General features: G+C 41.8%; 2 protein-coding genes across 2 annotated transcripts in view; one reads left to right on the top strand and one right to left on the bottom strand.

Annotated features, from left to right (window-relative positions):
• The window catches only part of lhfpl7 (LHFPL tetraspan subfamily member 7), a gene marked incomplete at its 3' end in the record, with an annotated part of 105116 nt that extends 93563 nt beyond the window's left edge, over positions 1–11553 (top strand). Inside the window, exon 3 of the mRNA XM_083766620.1 lies at positions 11327–11553. Within this exon, the coding sequence (XP_083622746.1) occupies positions 11327–11553 (227 nt within the window). The remainder of the gene's footprint in view (positions 1–11326) is intronic.
• A 3542-nt stretch (positions 11554–15095) lies between these two features.
• On the bottom strand, positions 15096–17342 carry spata22 (spermatogenesis associated 22; the record flags this gene model as incomplete). Its single annotated transcript, XM_083760263.1, has 4 exons — positions 15096–15287; positions 16470–16567; positions 16655–16781; positions 16992–17342. The coding sequence occupies 4 exons, from the start codon at positions 17340–17342 to the stop codon at positions 15096–15098; spliced, it is 768 nt and encodes a 255-aa protein (XP_083616389.1).
• Between the last annotated feature and the right edge of the window lie 3455 nt (positions 17343–20797).

The following is a 20797-nucleotide window of genomic DNA, read 5'->3' as shown; positions in this document are numbered from 1 at the left end:
CATAATCTCCATCGTCTGTCTATCTTTCTCATACATATTCACTGTACACTGTACATCCCTCCTTATATGTCTGTCAGATTGTTTTCATTGCTGTCAAATCATATTTAAACTATGCCAAGAATGCGGGATTCCGTTTTAATCTCCACATCCATCTTTCTTTAATTTAATTTAATCTAGTAATTAAAAATATCTTACATTTTTTGCTTTTACTCACATGGTAGAAACATCTACATCCCAATCTGACAGACGCGCACGTGGCCACGCACATGCTTAATAGTCCTTTTTCACCTCAAAATGAGACAAACTGCTATCTTTGAGACCTTATAAAAGTCTAAACTTTGATCGTGCTACGAAAGTTAATCAATCGCGGGTCGATGCACAGCCTAGAGGAGTGGATCAAAAACACACACACACACACACACACACACACACATACACACACGCACGCGCACACGCACACGCACACGCACTCTCACACACACACACACACACACACACACACACACACACACACACACACACACACTATACTGAATATTACTTTGACCACATAGCCAAACTACAACTCCATTGCTCTGTTATGGAGGTATGTCAACCACCTCTTCATTGTGTTAAGAAACCATGGTGTAGAGAGAGAAAGAAAAGCGAAACATTTGATTGATGTCTTCAATTCTCGTTGCCTTTTTGTATTGTGTACATAATTTATTCTCCCATCTATGCATGTGAAGTATTTTGTTTCCTATGCTAATTTAATCTACAATGTGAGATGGATGGATTGAGCGACAGATTAGTTTGGTTTGGGTGTACACCATGGTGTACACACTATTAGTAAAATGTACACAGCCGCTGGTGTTTGTGTTGGCTCACAAGGGATGCTAAAGTCAAGGGCAAGCTATTTATCAGAGGTTTAAAATTAATCAGAATCATAAAGAAAATGAATGGAGTTATGGAAATGGAAGCAATTAAATTGATAGATTAGATGCAGGATGGAGATTTGTGTGTCTTTGCTAGTGTTATGACATGCCTATGGAGACTCGTAGTAAATGACTTCATAATGGCATGGTATGGTATAATAGATTATTCTACTAATTGAAGACTCGCACAAGATTGTTGAGAAAGGTGGGGATAAAGTAATTTATTTACAAATCGTTCTCTTTAAATTATTCTGTTGCCGTGGCAGTAACGTGATACACAGGACAGATGCAGAAAAAAAGATACAACTAGGAGTAAAGACTAAAGAGTAATTTTAATAATCCAAAGATGAAGCGTATTGGACTATTAAACCTAATTTATACTGTATGAGCCAAGCAAGCCATCGCTCAAACTCATAACGTGTTGCAACGCAACACGCTGTGAGCTTGTAGATTGGCCAATTTTGGCAAATAGATTTTGGCCCTGGACTGGTCAATGAAGTGCGGTATATAAGCTATGCTATGATTTACACATGTCAGTCTAACATCTTTATGGTGCTTTAGGAGAAGATTAAATTTATCAATTTCCAGTATTATTCCCTCTTAGAATCTGTATTTTGCATGTCTTAAGTACCAGGTCTTATTACCTAACTTGAGTAAACTAAAGACCTGGAGGCGTGATCAATGCTCGTTGGCCACTCAGAATAGCCAAATGGCATTGATCACGCCTCCAGGTCTTTAGTTGAACCAGTATATCACTATCCTCTCATTTGAGTCCCTGCATTCATGTTACTTTCTTGTAAACTGTGACTAAGTCACTTATTTGGTGACTTAGTTTGTGCTCTCACTGTAAATGTGTTATTCAGATCCGTGCAGGCCATCTCTGAGACTGCTTTTACTCCTCCCTGTTCCGTCTGACATCACAGATTTCCTGTTATCACTTGTGAGTTGTGACTTAACCACAAATGGGTATTTCCTATCTTGTGCCCAAAATATTGCTAAGGCCGAGGCAGAAATCTGAACGGTAAACACGTTGCAGCTACCACCTAGCTTCCTTCTTTTCCTTTTTCTTTCTCTCTCTCTCTTGACTGCTGCTCCCACTTTTTGCTTCTTATTGTTGTAGATGCATTTATTTGGGAGCTGTGCTCTTGTGCTGCTACTGAATATGTGATCACCTCTGGCCAAATGTATCAAGGAATGGATGTAGTTGGTCATTAGCATAATTTCCCAGAGGCGCACTGAGCTTAATTATCAACACGACTTGCCCAGACTACAGCACAGCTCATCACATTAGGACAGAGTCCCTGCTGTTGATTTGTGTACCTGGAAACACAAAGCTAGCTTGCACAACTCCAAAGAACTCAATTTATCTCACTTGGGGTAGGAATTGAAATATAACAACTAATGTTTGTATTATAGCAAATACATGAAATGCAACATGTTCAGGACCAAAGATATTACAAAATCCTTTTGACATGTGTCTTGTGTATTTAACACCATGGCATTCCTCTTTTCACTGCTTCAGGCCATAATATAATATAAAATACATGAATCGTGATACCTGTACAATACATTTACAGGGATAAAACACAATAATGTTATGACTTCCCATTGTGGTCCTGTTGGAATATTATATTAGATTGGTCCACTTTTTAGCTAGTTAGTTAGGCGTGTGCAATGTGCTGAAATGTGTTCAGGGCTGGAGTTGGTAATTCTGTTTTATGATGTCATGAGTAATTACAAATATATAACCCCCTGGTAATGGCCAGTCTCAATGTGCAGGGGCAAGATCCCAGAATGAAGTTGGGCATATACCAATTTTCTTTGGCTTTTGAATAACAGAGTACAAACCAAATTATCCCCAGGCATAGTCCCCCAGTCCCCCCAGCCCCTTGGCCAGTCCATCATCAAAATGTTTTGGTTTATAATATAGTAGAGGGACTGTTACTGTGAATCATTTACATCCACGTGCCTGCTTAAATACTGTACACACCTAGAGCTAGACACACTGGCCAAATCTGGAATCACATAGTGTAACCTGTGTCCCCCACTCTGCATGCAAAAAGCACAATGTTTGTTTGTCAGGAGGATAAAGAATGCTGCAAAGACTATCTCCCTGAATAACACTGTAGTTTTGATGTATAGCTTTGGGCCTGCATGTGTAATTAAGCAATATTTCTTAGCTTTTTCCAGCATATGGTTGGTGTTCCTGTGTTTCATCACTGCCAATGCCAAACACACAAGCATTGTGTGTGTGTGTGTGTGTGTGTGTGTGTGTGTGTGTGTGTGTGTGTGTGTGTGTGTGTGTGTGTGTGTGTGTGTGTGTGTGTGTGTGTGTGTGTGTGTGTGTGTGTGTGTGTGTGCGTGCGTGCGTGCGTGCGTGCGTGCGTGCGTGCGTAAATATTTATTGTAAATGTTTACTTGTTGTTTGTTCGCATTTGGCTGTGAACTTTGCCTGCACACAGACAGACATTTACCTCAGCTGAAGGTGATAGCAACAAAATGTTTTTGCTCAGGCAGTGTGGATACCTTTTGTTGTTTAGTTAGCGTGACATCAAACAGGTAAACGATTATGTAAGCTACATGTTTGTGTAATTGAGAAAGCTGCATGGCTGCCATGTAATGTATGGTTCCTTTCATCGTGCCTTTTGAAGTTGGAACAGTAGCTGCAGATACAATCGCAATTTGGACTGCGGCCAAATGCATACTTCCAGTTCCTCAGGAATGAGGAAGCTAGTAACAGGTGTTGGTAACCCACTGTGTGTCTCTGTGATGCGAGTGAGTGTCTGCCTGCTATGTATCTGCTCTTCTTGTCCCAGTGACACTGGCTAGCTAGGATTGACATAATCTTGTATGTCAGAGTTAATAGTAGGGCATCAGCATGAGTGCATTCTAAATTGGAAAGTTGTAATACATTTGTCTACATCCTCATCCTGTCTACAAGGCTTGAATATGTGACTGCCTTGAGTGCCTTCCTTATAACAGTCTTTGATAATGTCAAACACTGAGGCCGTCTTCTTGACACACACACACACACACACACGCACGCACGCACGCACACACACACACACACACACACACACACACACACACACACACACACACACACACACACACACACACACACACACACACACACACACACACACACACACACACACACACACACACACACACACAGTTTGAAGTCAATTAGTCGGACGTCAGACATACAGACACATGTTTCTGCAATTCATAGATAGATCTATGTATGTACATTTTCACATTGTGCATAATGTTTGTGTGTGCATATTGTGATATGTCCTAGTATGCGCTGTATGTGCAAAGTGATAATAATCTGCTTTTGATGTACAATGGTGTAAGCCTGTAAGGAAACGGAGCTGACTGGTGACACCACGCCACGGCCCACGCCTGAGCAGAAATGAGATAGACCTGTGTGGAGGGAAGCCATCCATTTCCAGTTCAATCTAATTCTAGTCTCCTCATTGCTAATGCTAACAGAGTTATAGCAGTCAGTAGAGTAGAGTGGTAATAGAGTTTGATCCAAAGCAGAAGTCACGGTGTGGTAATGAATGGCGCCTACGGACTCCCAGGATGGGATCTAATTAACAACTTCATGTAGCATGTAGGGATGGATTGGATTACCAGATAAGTACAGTATGAGATATTATTTGATCAAAATGGAAGGCTAGTGTATAGGTCAGGAACATGTTTTGTCAGTTTTGTTGATGTGTATGAACATAATAAGTTTTTATTTATGTATTAATTTTGAATATCAGTAGAATATCCAAAACAGTTCTGCATTTTGCATCCATATACCAAAATAAGTGTGTGTGTGTGTGTGTGTGTGTGTGTGTGTGTGTGTGTGTGTGTGTGTGTGTGTGTGTGTGTGTGTGTGTGTGTGTGCGTGTGCACGTGCGTGCGTGTGCACGTGCGTGCGCGTGTGTGCGAAGGTGTGCACTTGCAGTCTTATAGTATGTATGTGTGTGCAACTGTGCATGAAGCCCTTAGCCAGCCCTATGTGATTGTGATTGTAGCAATGGAAGCCACAAGTGAATTGATGCACTGTCACGCATCGATGCCAGCTCATCACACACCTACCTGCCACATACACTTTCAATCTCTTTCTCCCTTCTTGCTGAAGTGCAACTATGTATCACCAATCTCTGAGTGTGACTTTCCATGTCTTGCTAAATCACAGAGAGGTGAGCAGTCAAGGGAGGCCAGGGGAAAGTGAACCAAGTCTTATTTAAGGTCTGCCAACTTCAGCAAGTAGCACACTATTCTCTTTTCTTTTTTTATCAGTTTGGTCTTTGCTTTACGCACGCACGCACGCACGCACGCACGCACGCACGCACGCACACATGCACGCACGCACACGCAGACTCTGGGATGACAGTAGCTCAGGGGTAGAGTGGCCGCTAGAACAGCCGGATGGGAACCGCGAGTTTCCCAGTTTCCCGATCTCCCCCAGAGTTAGTGTCGAAGTGTCCTTGAGCAAGACTCTGAACCCATAATTGCTCCCGACGAGCAGGTTGCTGCCATTACTTGGTTGATTTCCTCCGATGTGTGTGTGAATGGGTGAATGTAATGCACATCTAGTAAAAGTGCTTTGGATAAAAGAGCTCCAAAAATAAATGCACCATTTACACACACAAAAATAAAAAATCCCATGCACAATACACGCAGGTATTAGCCATTATTGTACACAAAGCCATCCAAAGCTCCACAGCAACCTGTGAAAATAGCTGAAACTGATCAACGATGAGAGCTCTTGAAAGCTCCTGTTTGCTACGCCTTTCAGAATCAATATTTACCACCTAAGTCAAAGGTCTAAGTACACTTGAAAGCTGCTGGAGTGTGCATTCACACAAGCTGCCAGTCAAATGTAATATAGACTGTAATTTGACTGTTTTGGTGTCCTTGGATTTTTTAGGTTTGCAAGCTATAAAGTTGTTGTGTACTGAGACAGAACATTTATTTTGACTAATTTGAGCCCGTCAAACTAGTGTAAACACTTTTTTACAGTTACTTGTGTTACTTGTGACAATGGTGAATGGAGTGTATTTTGTTCTGAGGGCAATTTACCATCATTAACTTCACGTTGATTGTGCTGTTGTTGCGTGCAGGCAGAGATGATGAAGCAATTTTTTTTTTAGCTGCTGTGCCTTCATCATTTGTCTTTCTGCGATTACAGGCGATTAAATTTTATCCAGTTATACTCGTCTGACACAACAAAAATCAAACATCAGCAGATGTTTGATTTTTTGCAGATTACGTTTTTATATGCTCACATTACTGTAGATTTGGTTGCAATAGAATTATTCCTGAGTATACCTGAGTAGTACCTAAGTATAATACCATTGCAGCTTCATACAGTGTATTAGTCAGTGTGCCATTGTTTCTTTCACAATGTTGTTTATCTAAAAATGCCTGATTATGAATAGGAGAGACCTCAAAATTGATTTGTGGCAAGGTAGGTAACTTGAATGTCCTCCTAGTCCTCCCCACTCACACACTGTATTGTCGAGTCATTATAATAGCCTTTTGTTTTGGACTCAGCAGGTCTCAGCCATCCCACCTGATGTGGGTTAGATATGCACTCTATCCACACCTTTCTTCTTCCCCTGATCTGAGCGCCCATAATGCATGCTGTTGGGCCTTGGAATCTGAGTACACTGTGGATATTAGGAGGCAGGGGGGAGATGATGGAGACGCTGAATGCTTTTTAAGTGCCCATTGGCTATTGTGTAGAGTAGACAGCTCTTTAAACCCCCTATAATTGCATTTTAATGGCAATTGCTTGTAGCTAACAGCGTTTATTAGTGCTACCTGTCACCCAACGCCGGTTTTAACACATCCATGTTCTGAAGAGTTCATGTCTGGCTGGCCAGACTAAGACGCTGAGACACAATTACCTTTAGTGGTTTAGGTAATGCTCTGTAAATTCTTCAGCAGGTGCTTGCTTTTTTAAAGTGACTCTGTCTGCATTTGCAGTTCGTTTTGCAACACCGCCAATTGATTTTTGTTGCTCTTGGACATTCCTTCTTTCATAGCATGTCAGCAGCTCTCCCCTGTCATGATTAGATAGCTCCTTCAGTCATCATGCACTACAGTGCATGTAACAAGTATGTCTTGTCAATAAAGATGTGTTCACTGCGCATATACATGGACATGGGTCCATGTACATGGATGGGCCTGTACATTTGTGTCTTGGTAGCTCAATAGGTAGAGCTCTCATATTTGGACCACAAGGTCATGGGTCCTGTCTGTGGCACCGACAACTCAGCGTATGAGTAGCAGTGTAGCACGGCTTGGGTGCGTCAAAAACTGTGAACTGATGTTAGGTGTTGCGCAGGTGTTCAGCAATACAGCTTACGCATTGAAACAGGGATAGACTAGCATCTCTGCTGATACCGACTTGCTTGAATGTGAGTGCATAGACAGGCATGCAAGCACACACACACGCACACACACACACACGCACGCACGCACGCACACACGCACGCACGCACGCACGCACGCACGCACGCACGCACGCACGCACGCACGCACGCACGCACGCACGCACACACACACGCACACACACACACACACACACACACACACACACACACACACACACACACACACACACACACACACACACACACACACACACACACACACACACACACACACACACACACACACACACACACACACACACACTGGATGCACGGGTAATTAATTCTTTGAGGTTTGTAGAAGCAGTGCCTGGTGAATCATGGGGTTGTCTTTCACCATCCCTTCCATACGTCATGTGCTTTTGTATCAGTGTCCGTTCAGACTGTAGACTGAACTAGAAAGTTGACATTAGACTATTACTAGGCATAAACAGAACTGTGTTGTATTGGTGATGAGTGAGTAAAAAAATTACTCCATCGAGTGTAGTCGGACATACTGTATTTGAGATGGATTTAATGGATTCAGAATCAGTTACAACATTAGGACAAGTGCAAAACAGGACAATAGTGAATAATAAATATAAAGTGTTCAGGTCAGTTCAGAGCACACGTCAGTCCTTTCCACTCTGAGTGGGGGTGGAGGGAGGATAGAAGGGGGTCAGGGGGGGACACTAGCAGCATTGAGGAGCTGGATAGACGTGGGGAAAAGCTGTTTGAATGTCGGGCCTTCATAGTCTTTAGGGAATGCAACCTCCTGCCGGAGGGAAGCGGGGCAAATAGATTGTGGCCTGGTTGTGCAGGGTCAGCCGTGATCTTCCTGGCCCTCCTCAAAGCCCTACTCCTCAAGGGGGGTGGGGGGGGCTCTCTGCTGATCGTATCACCCGCTGCAGCTTGGCCTTGTCTTTGGCCGCTGCAGCGGGGAACCAAACAGTGATGGGTCACCCACCTAATCCGCCTGGGTGACGGCAGACTGCTGGGCGAGCGCGGGCGCTTTGGCATGCGGGGTCTGATCAACATACAGTATGGAATGAATTCTGTACTGGCCATATATGGAGCGTGTCTTGAGTGTACAGGGTTTGATGAGGTCAGCATATGGAATGTCAGGACGGGAAGGACGGGTTGGGAAGGATCAACATACATACCTGTACATGGAATGTCAGAACAGGTCAGCTCCATACTGTTTATGGAGATCAAAGGGTTTGAGGTTTGAGGTCAGATGTAGAGTTGCTGGCCGGGTCCATATATGCAGATATGGAGATCTAAGGGTCTCCATGATCTCACATGATGTCATGAGGCATGACCATATATGGAGACGTGATGTCACAAGGCCTGACCAAATATATGGAGACGTGATGTCACGAGGCGTGACCATATACAGTATGGAGGCGTGGGTGACTAACTAACAGACAGACGGACGGATGGATGGACGGACGGACGGACGGACGGACGGACGGACAGACAGGAGATGCAGGTTTTCATTGTAAATGTAACCTACAGTCGCAACGTGTAATGTATCACCTCAGGAATTTTGAAGAAGATTAGCAAGCATTATACTCGCAACTGGCATGCAGGCTGCCAGTTTGACACCCCTGCAAGTCTATAGCTGATTACTATGGGAATATAGAGCTAGTTAACACTTATTTCATCAAAATAATTTAATTTACACCCCTTTTAATTAAGATTAAGAGTTTGAAGGTCTAAATAAAGTTGATTATACATAGTTTCCACAATTCTGCCCCATTGACAGTGGCATGGAGCTTTTCAACCTGAGCTACCCAGCACTACCCAGATCTAGACGACAACTACCCGCTGTACCGGCCTCTTTATCCAGCACTCACCCTGCTCTCCTGCCTCTTGTTTCAGACCATTGCCTTCATTTAATCTCTGCATCGATTATTTCGGGGGAATCTGCTGTGTTGTTCATTATTTAGCCATTCCGAGAGGTTAGTGTGGACATTCGTTTTAAATACCATCATCTCTGTGAGGGAGGGGAGGAGATGGGAGGAGCCTTGATGGCCCCAACCAACCCCCCAGCCTGTGTCTTTGTGTGCCTTCCACAGAAGCCAGCAGTACTAGTTTGATAAAAGAAGGTCATTAAAGTGTCATTAGCGGTGGTACTTTGCTGATCCAGCCAGGCCCCTGCCGATAATGCATGGAGCCATTCTAACAGCAGGGCTGGACATTGGCATGAGGAACATGCAACAGTTTTACTTCATAGTTAATTTGACGACTGTCTGTGGGGATTTAAGAAAATAACACAATTGCATCTAAAAAACATTATATATCTATAAATTAACCATAAGACAGTTAGGCATAACAACATCAGAGAACTGCATGGAATGACACCCACCAGACCAGGGCATGCTATTCCAGAGATTTGCATGCTCAGTTTTCTTTTCTTTAATTCAGATTCTCTTCCCATGCTTCTCTCTTTATCTTTTTTACTTACGTTACTACACCTCTCCTCCAGTTTTAATTTCCTTTCCTGCATTCTGTTATTATATCTCCTGCAGTCTATGCTGAAGGGCCCAAAGTCGAACCAGAACATGAAACATAATAACCCCCACCCAACGCACATACTTCTTGGCAGAATAATTCACTGCTTTGACTTGATTGATTTAATACATTTAATCTTCCCACTTGTGCTAGTGCTGCCCTTGAAATTAATTGGGGACGTTGATGAATCAATTATGCACACTGTAACAAAAATATGTGTTTGTTGTGTTCTATTGCAACTCACAACCACAAGTCTACGCTTAATTAAACCCCATCCCACCCTCATTCAGATGCATTATGACACCTGGGCCGGGCATTGTAAGGGAAATCATCCCCTCAGAATGAATAAGAGCAGCAATGATACTCTGTAGCTGCAGAGTCGATAACCGCTTGCCAGCAACTGCTGGCAGACTTGACTCAATTTGTAAAAGTGAGCCACTTTCTGGCTGCATAGGCGCAGAGTATACTGTCTGGGAGAGCTGATCACCATAGAACTGCCAAGCCGGCTTTCATTTTGGGAATGAGGAGCACTAATGGATTTCTGGACACACTATTCACTTTCCTCCTGGCAGTTACAGGTCTTCAGACTTCAGCGCTTCCCTTTTTTTAACTTAATGCACAAAAACCCTATTCCTCCAACATCTGCTGACTTGTGGAATGATCATTGTTGTGATTTATTTTCTCATATGTCCTAGGACTATACATTTTCAGCTTGAATATATTGAGAGTGCAAATGGAGATGAACACCTGTTATAACGCCACTTCACTTTTGTCAGGCTGCCAGAAATGTTAATCCTCTACTGCCATCAAGTGGCTCTGAGTCATTATGGCAGAAAGAAAACTACAGTAGACAGTGATCTGATACCAGGGCAGGGGTACCAGTCAGATCCATGAACAGTAAAAGGAAAACATTAAAAATGTTAGATTAACAGATAGATTAACAATAGGTTTATTGATATATTAACAATAGGCTTATTGATAGATTAACAATAGGCTTAAAGATGGGGGGTGACACGCAGCAAAGGCCATTGGGATCGGGGGTTGAACGGTGAACCCCCGCGACAGCCTAGGTGCCCAGACGGCTACGCGGCTATGCCAGCCACACGGGCCCATCTTTCCCATTCTTTTTTTTTTTTTTTTTTTTTTTGCGGCTTACGCCTTTTATTGATTTTTTAAGGGACAGATAGTAGGCTGACAGGAAACGGGAGAGAGATGGGGGGATGACATGCGGTAAAGGCCGTGTCGGGTTCGGGAGTCGAACCCGCGGCACACCGCGACTGGATCACCAGTCCGGTGCCCAGACCGTTACGCTACGGCCTGGGCCCATCTTTCCCATTCTTAAAAGAAACAAGCGTATGTAAATACTAGTATGAACATTTATTTGTAGCTGTACAACTAACCTGTTTTTTAACTAATCTATTTATTGACAGTCTGTGTTTTGTGACTAAATTTCGGTTCTGTTTGTCCCAACAGTTTTCATCATGGGTTCTGGGCTGCTGGTGTACCCCTTTGGCTTAAACTCCACGCTGGTTAGGTCCTTCTGCGGCCACTCGGACATCTACTACGCTGGTGACTGCCAGATCGGCTGGGGCTACATGCTGGCAATTGTAGGAGTCATGCTGACCCTCTTTCTGCCCTTCTTTGCGAAATATGCACCAAAGGAGCAGCTGTCACCAACTCCTCTACCCACTCTCTTATAGTGCACTGGATTGACCACTGGTGTGGTTTTCTACTACTTTATCTTTGATGTCATAGAGCGAACTCACGCGTCCCTTTGTTTTTAATAGGATGCTGTTTGAGAAGAAACTCCACTCTGTCCTTACTGACCCAACACAGAACATGTACCATCTTCCTTCATCAAAAGCTTCTTTTATCTAAATAATGTCATTTGAATGAAAACATGTTTTGTGACAATATAGGGCCCTGTTGTCACCAAGCACTTCAAGTATAACGATAACTATAACTACTATATAACTTTTATACCATTCACCATTGTCTTTGTTATAGTTGTGGTGTGGACTCTGCCATCCATTTCAATTAAAAAATATATATGTATATATATATCTTTATAGTTATTGGTGCTTGGTGTCAAACGGCGATTAACTCACAATTTTGATATTATGAATTGAATTGAACCCTATCTTTAGCTGAATATACATAAACACATATGTATATAAAGTGCTGACTGCATTAACCCCATTTCACAATCAAATTAATACAAACATCACCACACCAGTTTTTCTTAATGTGTAAGATATAAAATGCCTCATTACTACATACTATGCATATTGAACTGTCAGCGGGCAGTAAGAGTGGTTGACATGTGTAACATTCCAAAACAGCAGGATGTTTGTCTGCATAAAGAGAGTGTGACATGAGACTTTTGAATTACCTGGCAGTCCAAGAGTCTATCTAGAAAGAAAACATGTCACCCCCTTGAAAGTAACAGCGAAAACCTCCCAAGATGGTGCCAGCTGTCCATTAAACGCTTCCTCAAGCTATTATAGAAGGTTAAATACGAGGACATCGTCATATGAATATGGTTTGGTCAATGGTTTTTAAGATCTGTTGAGACAAAGCACAACTTCACATGGCCCCAAATTGAGAAAGCGAATGGATTGGGAGCCACAGATGTCAGAAGTTGTACTGTAGCAACTGATGACTATATCTACTGTGCTGAGTTTGGAATGTAAATAGGACATGGCTGTAAAAGAGGCAAGGTTTGATTCACAAGTTGGTCATAAAATAACACATTGGAACCGTGGACAAGGACTCTCTTTAAAGGATGTGGGAAGATTTAAGGATCAACAGAGGATTTTGGATACTCTGGCTCTTCGATCTTTGAAATATCTCACAAGGTGTTCAGAAGAAGTGTTATAGTGTTGCCAGTAACTGTAGTAGCGAAAAGGACCCTGTCCACACAGCATCTGGACTGCCTTTGAGATGACCATAGTCTTCTCTTAACAAGGAAGTGCATTGTAACGAAAAACCATGGTCGTCTAAAGTAGAGATTTCAAAGCAATGTTGTAATAAATTTCATGCTGGGATACTGCTTCCTTTTGTCAAACCTTCCCTATTTCTTAGTGTAATGATTTGCTTGTTAAACCTAAGTATTATTATTTTTGGTGCCTTCACCACATAACGCTAAACACTCTAATTCAGGAAGAAAATAATAACTGAATCAGGCAATTGGCAAGGTGGTATAGCATTCGTCAAAATGCATGCTAACTTGGGTTGGTTATTGGTGGAACAATTTATCTAGATTTTAAATATCTGACCATACCAACTTGTGCCTTTTAACAGAACCAAGAAAGTAATTTAATACTATCAGGTCACCATCTACTTCTGCTGAAAAAACTGTTGATCTTATTGTAAAGTGTTTAATTTTGTTAGATTATTTTCCCTCTGTGGAAATGGTGTTTCCTGTAGTTTGGTATGTTACGGCAAGTATGTTACGGCAAGTATGTTACCATGAACTTGTAGAAAATAATATTCTGGGAGGAAAAAAAGCTGACGTCTTCAAATCCTTTAAGATAAATGATGGCAGAGATAAAGAAAGCAATGTACTTATGTTCAATCACTCATGACTTGACACATTTTACCAATTACCAAGAAGATGTAAATCACTCTAATCGTTAAATTAAAAGGTTGTGACATGCCACTAATACATCCCTGGATTATATGATTTGGAATTTGAGTGGCTGCATTGAGAGCTGCACAAATGGAACGTGGCCTTCAGTGGTCTCTGTTGAGCTGACACATTATTCAATCCATGAGTGAAACATCACTTAAAGTAATAAACTCATGAGATAAGATAATGTGTTAGTGTATTTTTCATCAACCTTCAACTGCTCTTAAGAGGTTTCATATTCCATCCCCGTCACGGTCCAAAGAGAAAATGTCCCATTTAGTCTCCCTGTACACTGCCAGTTCCATCAATCTGAGTTCCTTCGTCCTGTATTTGTTGTGTGTATTAGTAGATGAAAGGTTTCAACTTTAAAGATTCATTGAACTCACTTTGAACATTTAAGTTGCCAATATGAAATGTTGTGACATATTTTTGCAAAATAAAATAAGGAAAGTGATGTAGGTATTGTATTGGACCTCATGCTGTGGTTGATTTTTGGTAATGACTGATATTACACTGGACTTATTCAGACAGTTTGCAGACCCATATGGTGTCACTGCCAAGTCTCAGCACTGGTGAAACCCGTTTTTAGATTACACATATTGGGTTTTCTATTGTGATGTTTGATTGTAAATAAATTATTGTGTGATTTCATCCTGAACTGACCCGTTTTTCAAAAATATATTTTGAGATCTTACCTCATCAATGTGTTTGCTTTACCTTAATTACCATCTTAACAATGTTTGTTGTTCTGTGAATTTTCTTTGTAATAAAATATTTCATAGTTCCAAAAGAGTAATTTTATTTTCAAAATGTTTTTCTTTCAAAAATGGGGAGGGGGGGGGGGGGGGGGGGGCAATATGACCAGCAGATGGTGGTGTTGGTCCACTCACTAGCCAGATATCAGTCTGACATTTAATAAAGCTTGAATTAGTGTGTATGAATTTGCCACCTCAAGTAAAGTGTTACCGAAGAGATTTGTTTCAATAATCCAGTTTCAAATTTGTCTGCTGCTGTCACTTCCAATTTCAATTGTTTATTCTGTAAGGGGGTTCTCTGCTAATTGGATAAACTTGGCATCCCAACCAGAAAATGCATTTTCTTTTTACTGTTGAGCTGGAGACTCCCCGTTACTGAACAAACACTATATGACTCTAAAATAAATAGGTTTGTTTACTAATTTAACACGTGCCAGAGATGACTATACTTTGCAGAATTGTATTATTATACACAATTAAGATCCATTCTATACTTCATCAATTTGACAATAGCAGATCTACAAGCTCACAATGTGTCGCTTACCTTACCATACCTTTTTACCTTGCTTATTGATAAACATGCTACTAATTGTTGCAAACGAATAAAATAGTTTTATAGTCTCTTTATTGAGCAAGTAAAGACAATGTGCGAGTGTTTAGAACATTTTTGATTCAACTTTAACAAATAGAAAATAGTTTTCACAGCTTGAAAATACTCATCAAACAAATTGACTGTGCTTTTTAAATAATCTTCCAACATTTGTTATGACCCGTTAAATAAATATAGTCTCCTTATAATGTAATGGTATACAAACACTGAACTGTAAGACCTCTGAGCAGTGAGCACATTTCTTATTCATATTTCATTGAGTGACTTAACCAGTGCCCTCATCTCCAGATCACATGCTTTAACAACGTCTTGTGCATTCCTTTGTTCTGTAGGGCGGCCTGGTCTTACGGACACACACATGAGGATATCTTTGGTGCTGTCATAGTTTCCCACACAACGGTGAACCTGACCACGGATCAGACGGGGCAGCGTCAGCTCCTGTTGGACAAGCATTATAAGGCTCAGTAACACACATGGCACACCAGGGTCACACAACTCAGAAAGAGACCATTGTCAAACAATAAAGACACAAGGGCGTAACACAAGGGCGAACTTGATTGTTGTGACAGTATTGTAATCAACAGTGACAGTAATGTAATCAACCCTGTAAATGTTTGTCTGAGACTGAGACATTTGATTTGGATTAAACTCTGACAGCAGACTGCTGGGCGAGCGCTGGCGCTTTGGAATGGGAGGTCAGATCAACATATGGAATGAATTCTGTACTGCCTTATATGGAGCGTGTCTTGAGTGTACAGGTCAGCTCCATACAGTATATGGAGAGCTAAGGGTGGCAGCGGGGGCAGTGTCTTCAGTGTACAGGGTTTGATGAGGGCCCAGGTAGGGCCGGGCCTTAATTTTCGGGCCTGTTGAGAACTCTAGTTTTCGCCGGCTGCTGGGCGCAGCTTCATTCATAACTTTGGGGCAGGCCCGTCTAGTGTTTAAATGGACAGGTATCAGTCAAAAGGGAGACATATAAGAGGAAGGATCAACATTATACAATGTCTGAACAGGTAAGCTCCATATTTGGAGATCTAAGGGTTTGAGGTTTGAGCTGAGATGTAGAGTTGCTGGACAATATTGATGACATCAGGGATCTCCATATATCGGCTTAATATTAATCACGTGATGTCACGAGGCATGACCAAAATTGACCATATATGGGGCATGATGAACCAACTGACGAGAAATGCACTATTTCATAGTTAACTGCGATCTGCGGTCGCAATTATTTGGTAGGCCAGAGGCAGAGATTATGATTGTCCCTGTGATTGAGTGAGTGACACTCAGGACAATAGAGGGTGCCATAAATTCTACCAAAATGCTCAACCCCAAATTGGAATCACAAGTTATGGGGCCCCTATAGAGAGCAGCTCCAAATGCAATTTCACTTCCGCCCATATAGGGCAATCCGAATATATAATATATATCGCAGAAACGCTATTTCCCCCTGCAACTTCTTCAGCTACTAACAGCTGCAACCAGCGCTCGGTAGGCAACCCAGCCTGGCTTCTCGACATTATGATACTTTCTAGTTCAATAAATGTTTTCATTGTCAGAGCGCATGTGGTGTGTGGATGTAGCATCTCTCACACTGAAATAACAGTTTTCTTTTCTTACATTTTCATAGAAGACACACTGTACAACCTCCTTTCCATCTCTCATGAGGAACTTCTTGGACCCATGGGAACCAAATGTGACTGCAGAGTCAAGTGTACCTGTCGGAAGACCACAGCCTGTCAGAATATGAATACAGTAAACGTATGGATTAGACATACAGAAGTAGCTAATCTAAAGCTACTTGCCGAAAATCTCAAATAAGACGGGGGCTCTGTCCTTGAACTGGCTCCAGTGTCTCATGCCACCAATAACTGCAGTCAGGATCCTCAGTGACTTCTCAGTGGGTGGCTGTATCTGAGATTTTGGTGGTTTCTTTTAAGTACAGGGAGGAAAAAATATATAAATATTTGTCACTGATAATTAATTATGTAAATTTTTCAATTTGAATTGCCAATTATTATTATTTTACCACACAAACAGTAACTACTTAACATTCTTGCCTGATTCTTGAACACCTTACTTTTATATCATCTATAGATTCTGTATTTAAATTTGTATTATGATAATAGATATTTTGTTTACCTGAGTCTGCAGCTGGGGTGTGTTTTCAGGGCGCTGTGTGCATCTGTCCTTGCCAACAGGAGATCTCTGAGGCCCAGAGGCACTGGCACCTTTAAATCTCCAGGTGTTCTTTGGCATCGGTCCAGGAACAGCAGGTATGCTGGGAGAATGAGGAGTAGTCGGGGGAGGTGGTCTAGGCTGTTGGGAAGGGTAGGGCGTTTTGTACGCTGGCTTTTGAGTCTGACCCATTTGAGAGAACCCACTATGGAATGCAGACTTGCTCTCTGCACCCCCACTGTTGTAGGAGATGTTCTGTTCAGGATGGACAATGGACCCGGAGTTCTGGGCTCTGGGCTGGTTGGATTGCCTCATCTGTGCACTGTAACAATGAGCAGTATTTATGAATAGTGATGCAGCTCCAGTTTTGTCCCCCCCCCCCTACATATGCTGCATTTTTTTAAACTATGTGGATTCAAAACATCATGACATGCCGGTCAAAATAACATCTATCATAGAGATGCAGACATAAATTCACCACACCTTGTGTTTACAGCTTTGTATGGATGTTGCATTGGTGCAAGCGTTCTTGTTGTAGAAGCTGGTCTAGGTGCAGGCTTTTTGCTGCCATACTGCAGCTGCTGATAAGATTGTGGGTTGCCCTGCCGGTTCCACTGATTGCTCTGAGCAGTAGTGGCAGGGTGACTTGAGACCTGATAAGATCCACAGGCCACTGAGGAAAAGCACACTATAAGAAGCAATACTATACTATAGTCTTTCATTGGCTGGTAATTGTAAGGATAAAGCGTTTTGTGTGATACCATAACCAACTTTAATGTTCTGTTCTGAACATTATTTTGCTTTGTGTGCACTGCCATCTAGTGACTAGCCTAAAACAGAACACTATAATTATATGACTGAGAATAGAACATTATGAGTTTGAATTTGACACCTGATGTGCTGTTTGATGGAGCAGAGGCAGAGCTGGTGTTTGACATGTACTCATTCGCTGAAGGAGTGGATGTCAGAGGTAATCTGGGCCTTTTCATCTGGTTAAACAGAGGCACAGACAGACACCCTATAGAGGCAAAATAGTGTAAACATGTTTATCAAATCCTTTTGATTAAAAAATATATATCCTGCACATCTAGGCCTACAGTATTGAATTCAAGTAGCCTAATACCGTTTCATCTTGACCATGATAAGAACATTACCACCAATGGCAGAAAATGTCAAATCATATAAATTATAAATCTGACACACACAGGAGGATACATCATTCATTCCTCAAGTTCTCACCTGCTGTTGGTCTCGCAGCTCTCGCTGGCTGGTTTTCATTTCCCCACATCTTGAAAGTAGGCTGGTTCATCCAATCTGGCTGAAAAATACATTGTTTAATAAATGTATGTATTTATAGGCTATAAAGTATTTGCATCCATATCTTAAGGATGGGATGCGGCATGCGACACTATATTACATAAATATCCATGTGTGTGCCCACCTTTTGAATTGACGCTGCTAATTAAGCTACTAGTAAAACTAGCACGCGCTAAACTGGTTAGCAGTGATGTATGAAGGTTATCAAATTACTGTAATTCACCTCCAAATATATCTCCAACAAGCAACTTAAGTGCACTTAAGTAAATAGGCTATCTTTGTTTCCTTACAACGTTTAATATTTGTTATTTAGACACAAACTCTAACTATAGGCCTACATCTGAATTACGAGTACTATAGCCAGCCAGTATTAATTAACGTGTTAAGTTGTTGAGTGAGTTGACCGACAAGTGCCCGCCAACATTTGAAGGAGCCTGAAGTGACGTCGCGCCGTTGTGACGCAACTAGTCTTCACCCTAACCCTTTGCATTTTGTCATGACTAAAAAAGTAACGTAACGTAAAATAGCCTACTATTTTGACGTATACTTTAGCCCAGGCTACTTTATGGCCCTACTAGGCTATATGGAAAATACTGCATTCACAAATGCAAAATGAAATCAGACACTATATTCAAACATCAGAGCAGTAGGCCTAAGTAATAAGCAATGACAATGAAACTGTATAGTTAGTGGGCCTAAATATTAGGCCTAAATGCTTAAACATTTCTACTTGTTATAGGCTATATAATTTTGTCTTGTGAATATTTTGTGATGAGGGATGCTGTGAATCCCAGAAAAAAAATGATGATTACCCGCACAAAGTAGGCTATATGTTAATAACACCAGATGTTTACCTGACAGGGTTTATTTATTTATATGCCATTCCAATTCTCTGTCAAGGGCAAGTGCCTATATTATGAAAACTATATTGCATGATTTATTCAGGCTATATAATAGAGAGAGGAGGAAGAGATGTACAGTATATGGAGCATGAGACAGGAAGGAAGGGAGAGAGTGAGATGGGGACAGTCATGGGTGTGGCAAGGAGGGATAGAGAGAGATAGATAGACAGCTAGGAGAGTCTGTACCCCAGCAGCTGATAACATATGGCATGAAGCTAGAGATTTTTTATTTACTTGACCAAAAATAATGTGTGAAAAATATGTGTTGTATATATTGTCAGAGGGGAAATGACAGGGAATGACACAAGGTTGCCAGGAAGGCACAAAACACTGTAGCCCTATGTAACGAAAACTGGTTGGAACGTCGGCAAGAGCAGCTTGCTGAATCCTCAGATCTGCCCATGAATACCAAGATCAATGTAATTCCATACTGTTCTGTGGTATGGAGCAGACACGTCTGGAGAACAACTGTTAACACCATGAACACTCCTAATTCATTGACCAAACAAACACAATAAGTAACCTGGAACTGTGGAATAAATGCTTTAAAGATGCTGGGGATTGGCAACACTCTAATATCACAAGATATGCCCTGTTCTGGAACCCACAAGGAGAAGGAAGAGGGCAGACCAAGGAACACCATGGCAGCATGACCTGGATGCAGAAGAGATATTGATATACTGACCTGATGAAGATCTGTTGATCGAAACGTTGTCCTTAATAAAGTAATTCCTTTGCCTAAGAATGATGTGCGGGTCCTACCTCCTTCCATGGATGCAGAAGAGGTCATACATGGGGACAGATCTCAGGACTGGGATGCCTGAGAGCACTTGTTTGTGCCCAAACATGGGCTATAAGTAATGTAAAGCCTTGGAATATCCAAAAGAAGTTGGAAGATATAAATGTGCTATTGTGCTGTAACTGTCTTGTGTTCCTAGCACTCAGACATTTTTTACCAGCGCTGCTGTTCTCATCCAGACCAGATCCAGGCAGTGTTTTTAGGTAACGCGGCAGCTCCTCACTCAGGCATTTCCCGACTTCCTGAGCCTCAGGGCTGCAGCTTTCAGGCATGCAGAACTATTTGGAAGTTCTTCTTCTCTCTCTCTCTCTCTCTCTCTCTCTCTCTCTCTCTCTCTCTCTCTCTCTCTCTCTCTCCAGAAATTGAGACTCCACCCAGAGGTGGTAGATATGATTTGGGGCAGGTATGAGTGACATACCCCACAATCTGAGGACATTTCCTGGGAGAGTGCAATCTGGTGGACAAAACAGCTAATCTGCGGACTGTCTTGGCAAACAGAGATGTTCTATCACCCTACACAATGTTCATGGTTACTGTGAGCATGGGCAAAGAGTTATGTTTTTGCTCCTGTCTACCAGTGCCAGCCAGTGTGTAGTGACTGTGGAGCATAAGTTAAAGGTATATTCAGTGATTTCACTTAATTCAAATATCACTTATTTTTTTGTTTTGTTGTGATAATCCTCCCTACTATAGAGTGTGCTGGCCATATAAGGAGTTCCTCCCTGTCCCCAGTTAACCCCTGGGGGTCAAAA

The sequence above is a fragment of the Protomyctophum parallelum genome, assembly GCF_964188405.1.
Source record: "Protomyctophum parallelum genome assembly, chromosome: 1".
NCBI classification, from domain to species: Eukaryota; Metazoa; Chordata; class Actinopteri; order Myctophiformes; family Myctophidae; genus Protomyctophum; species Protomyctophum parallelum.
The sequence above is the reverse complement of the archived record's forward strand: the minus strand, read 5'-3'. Positions and strand labels throughout refer to the sequence as shown.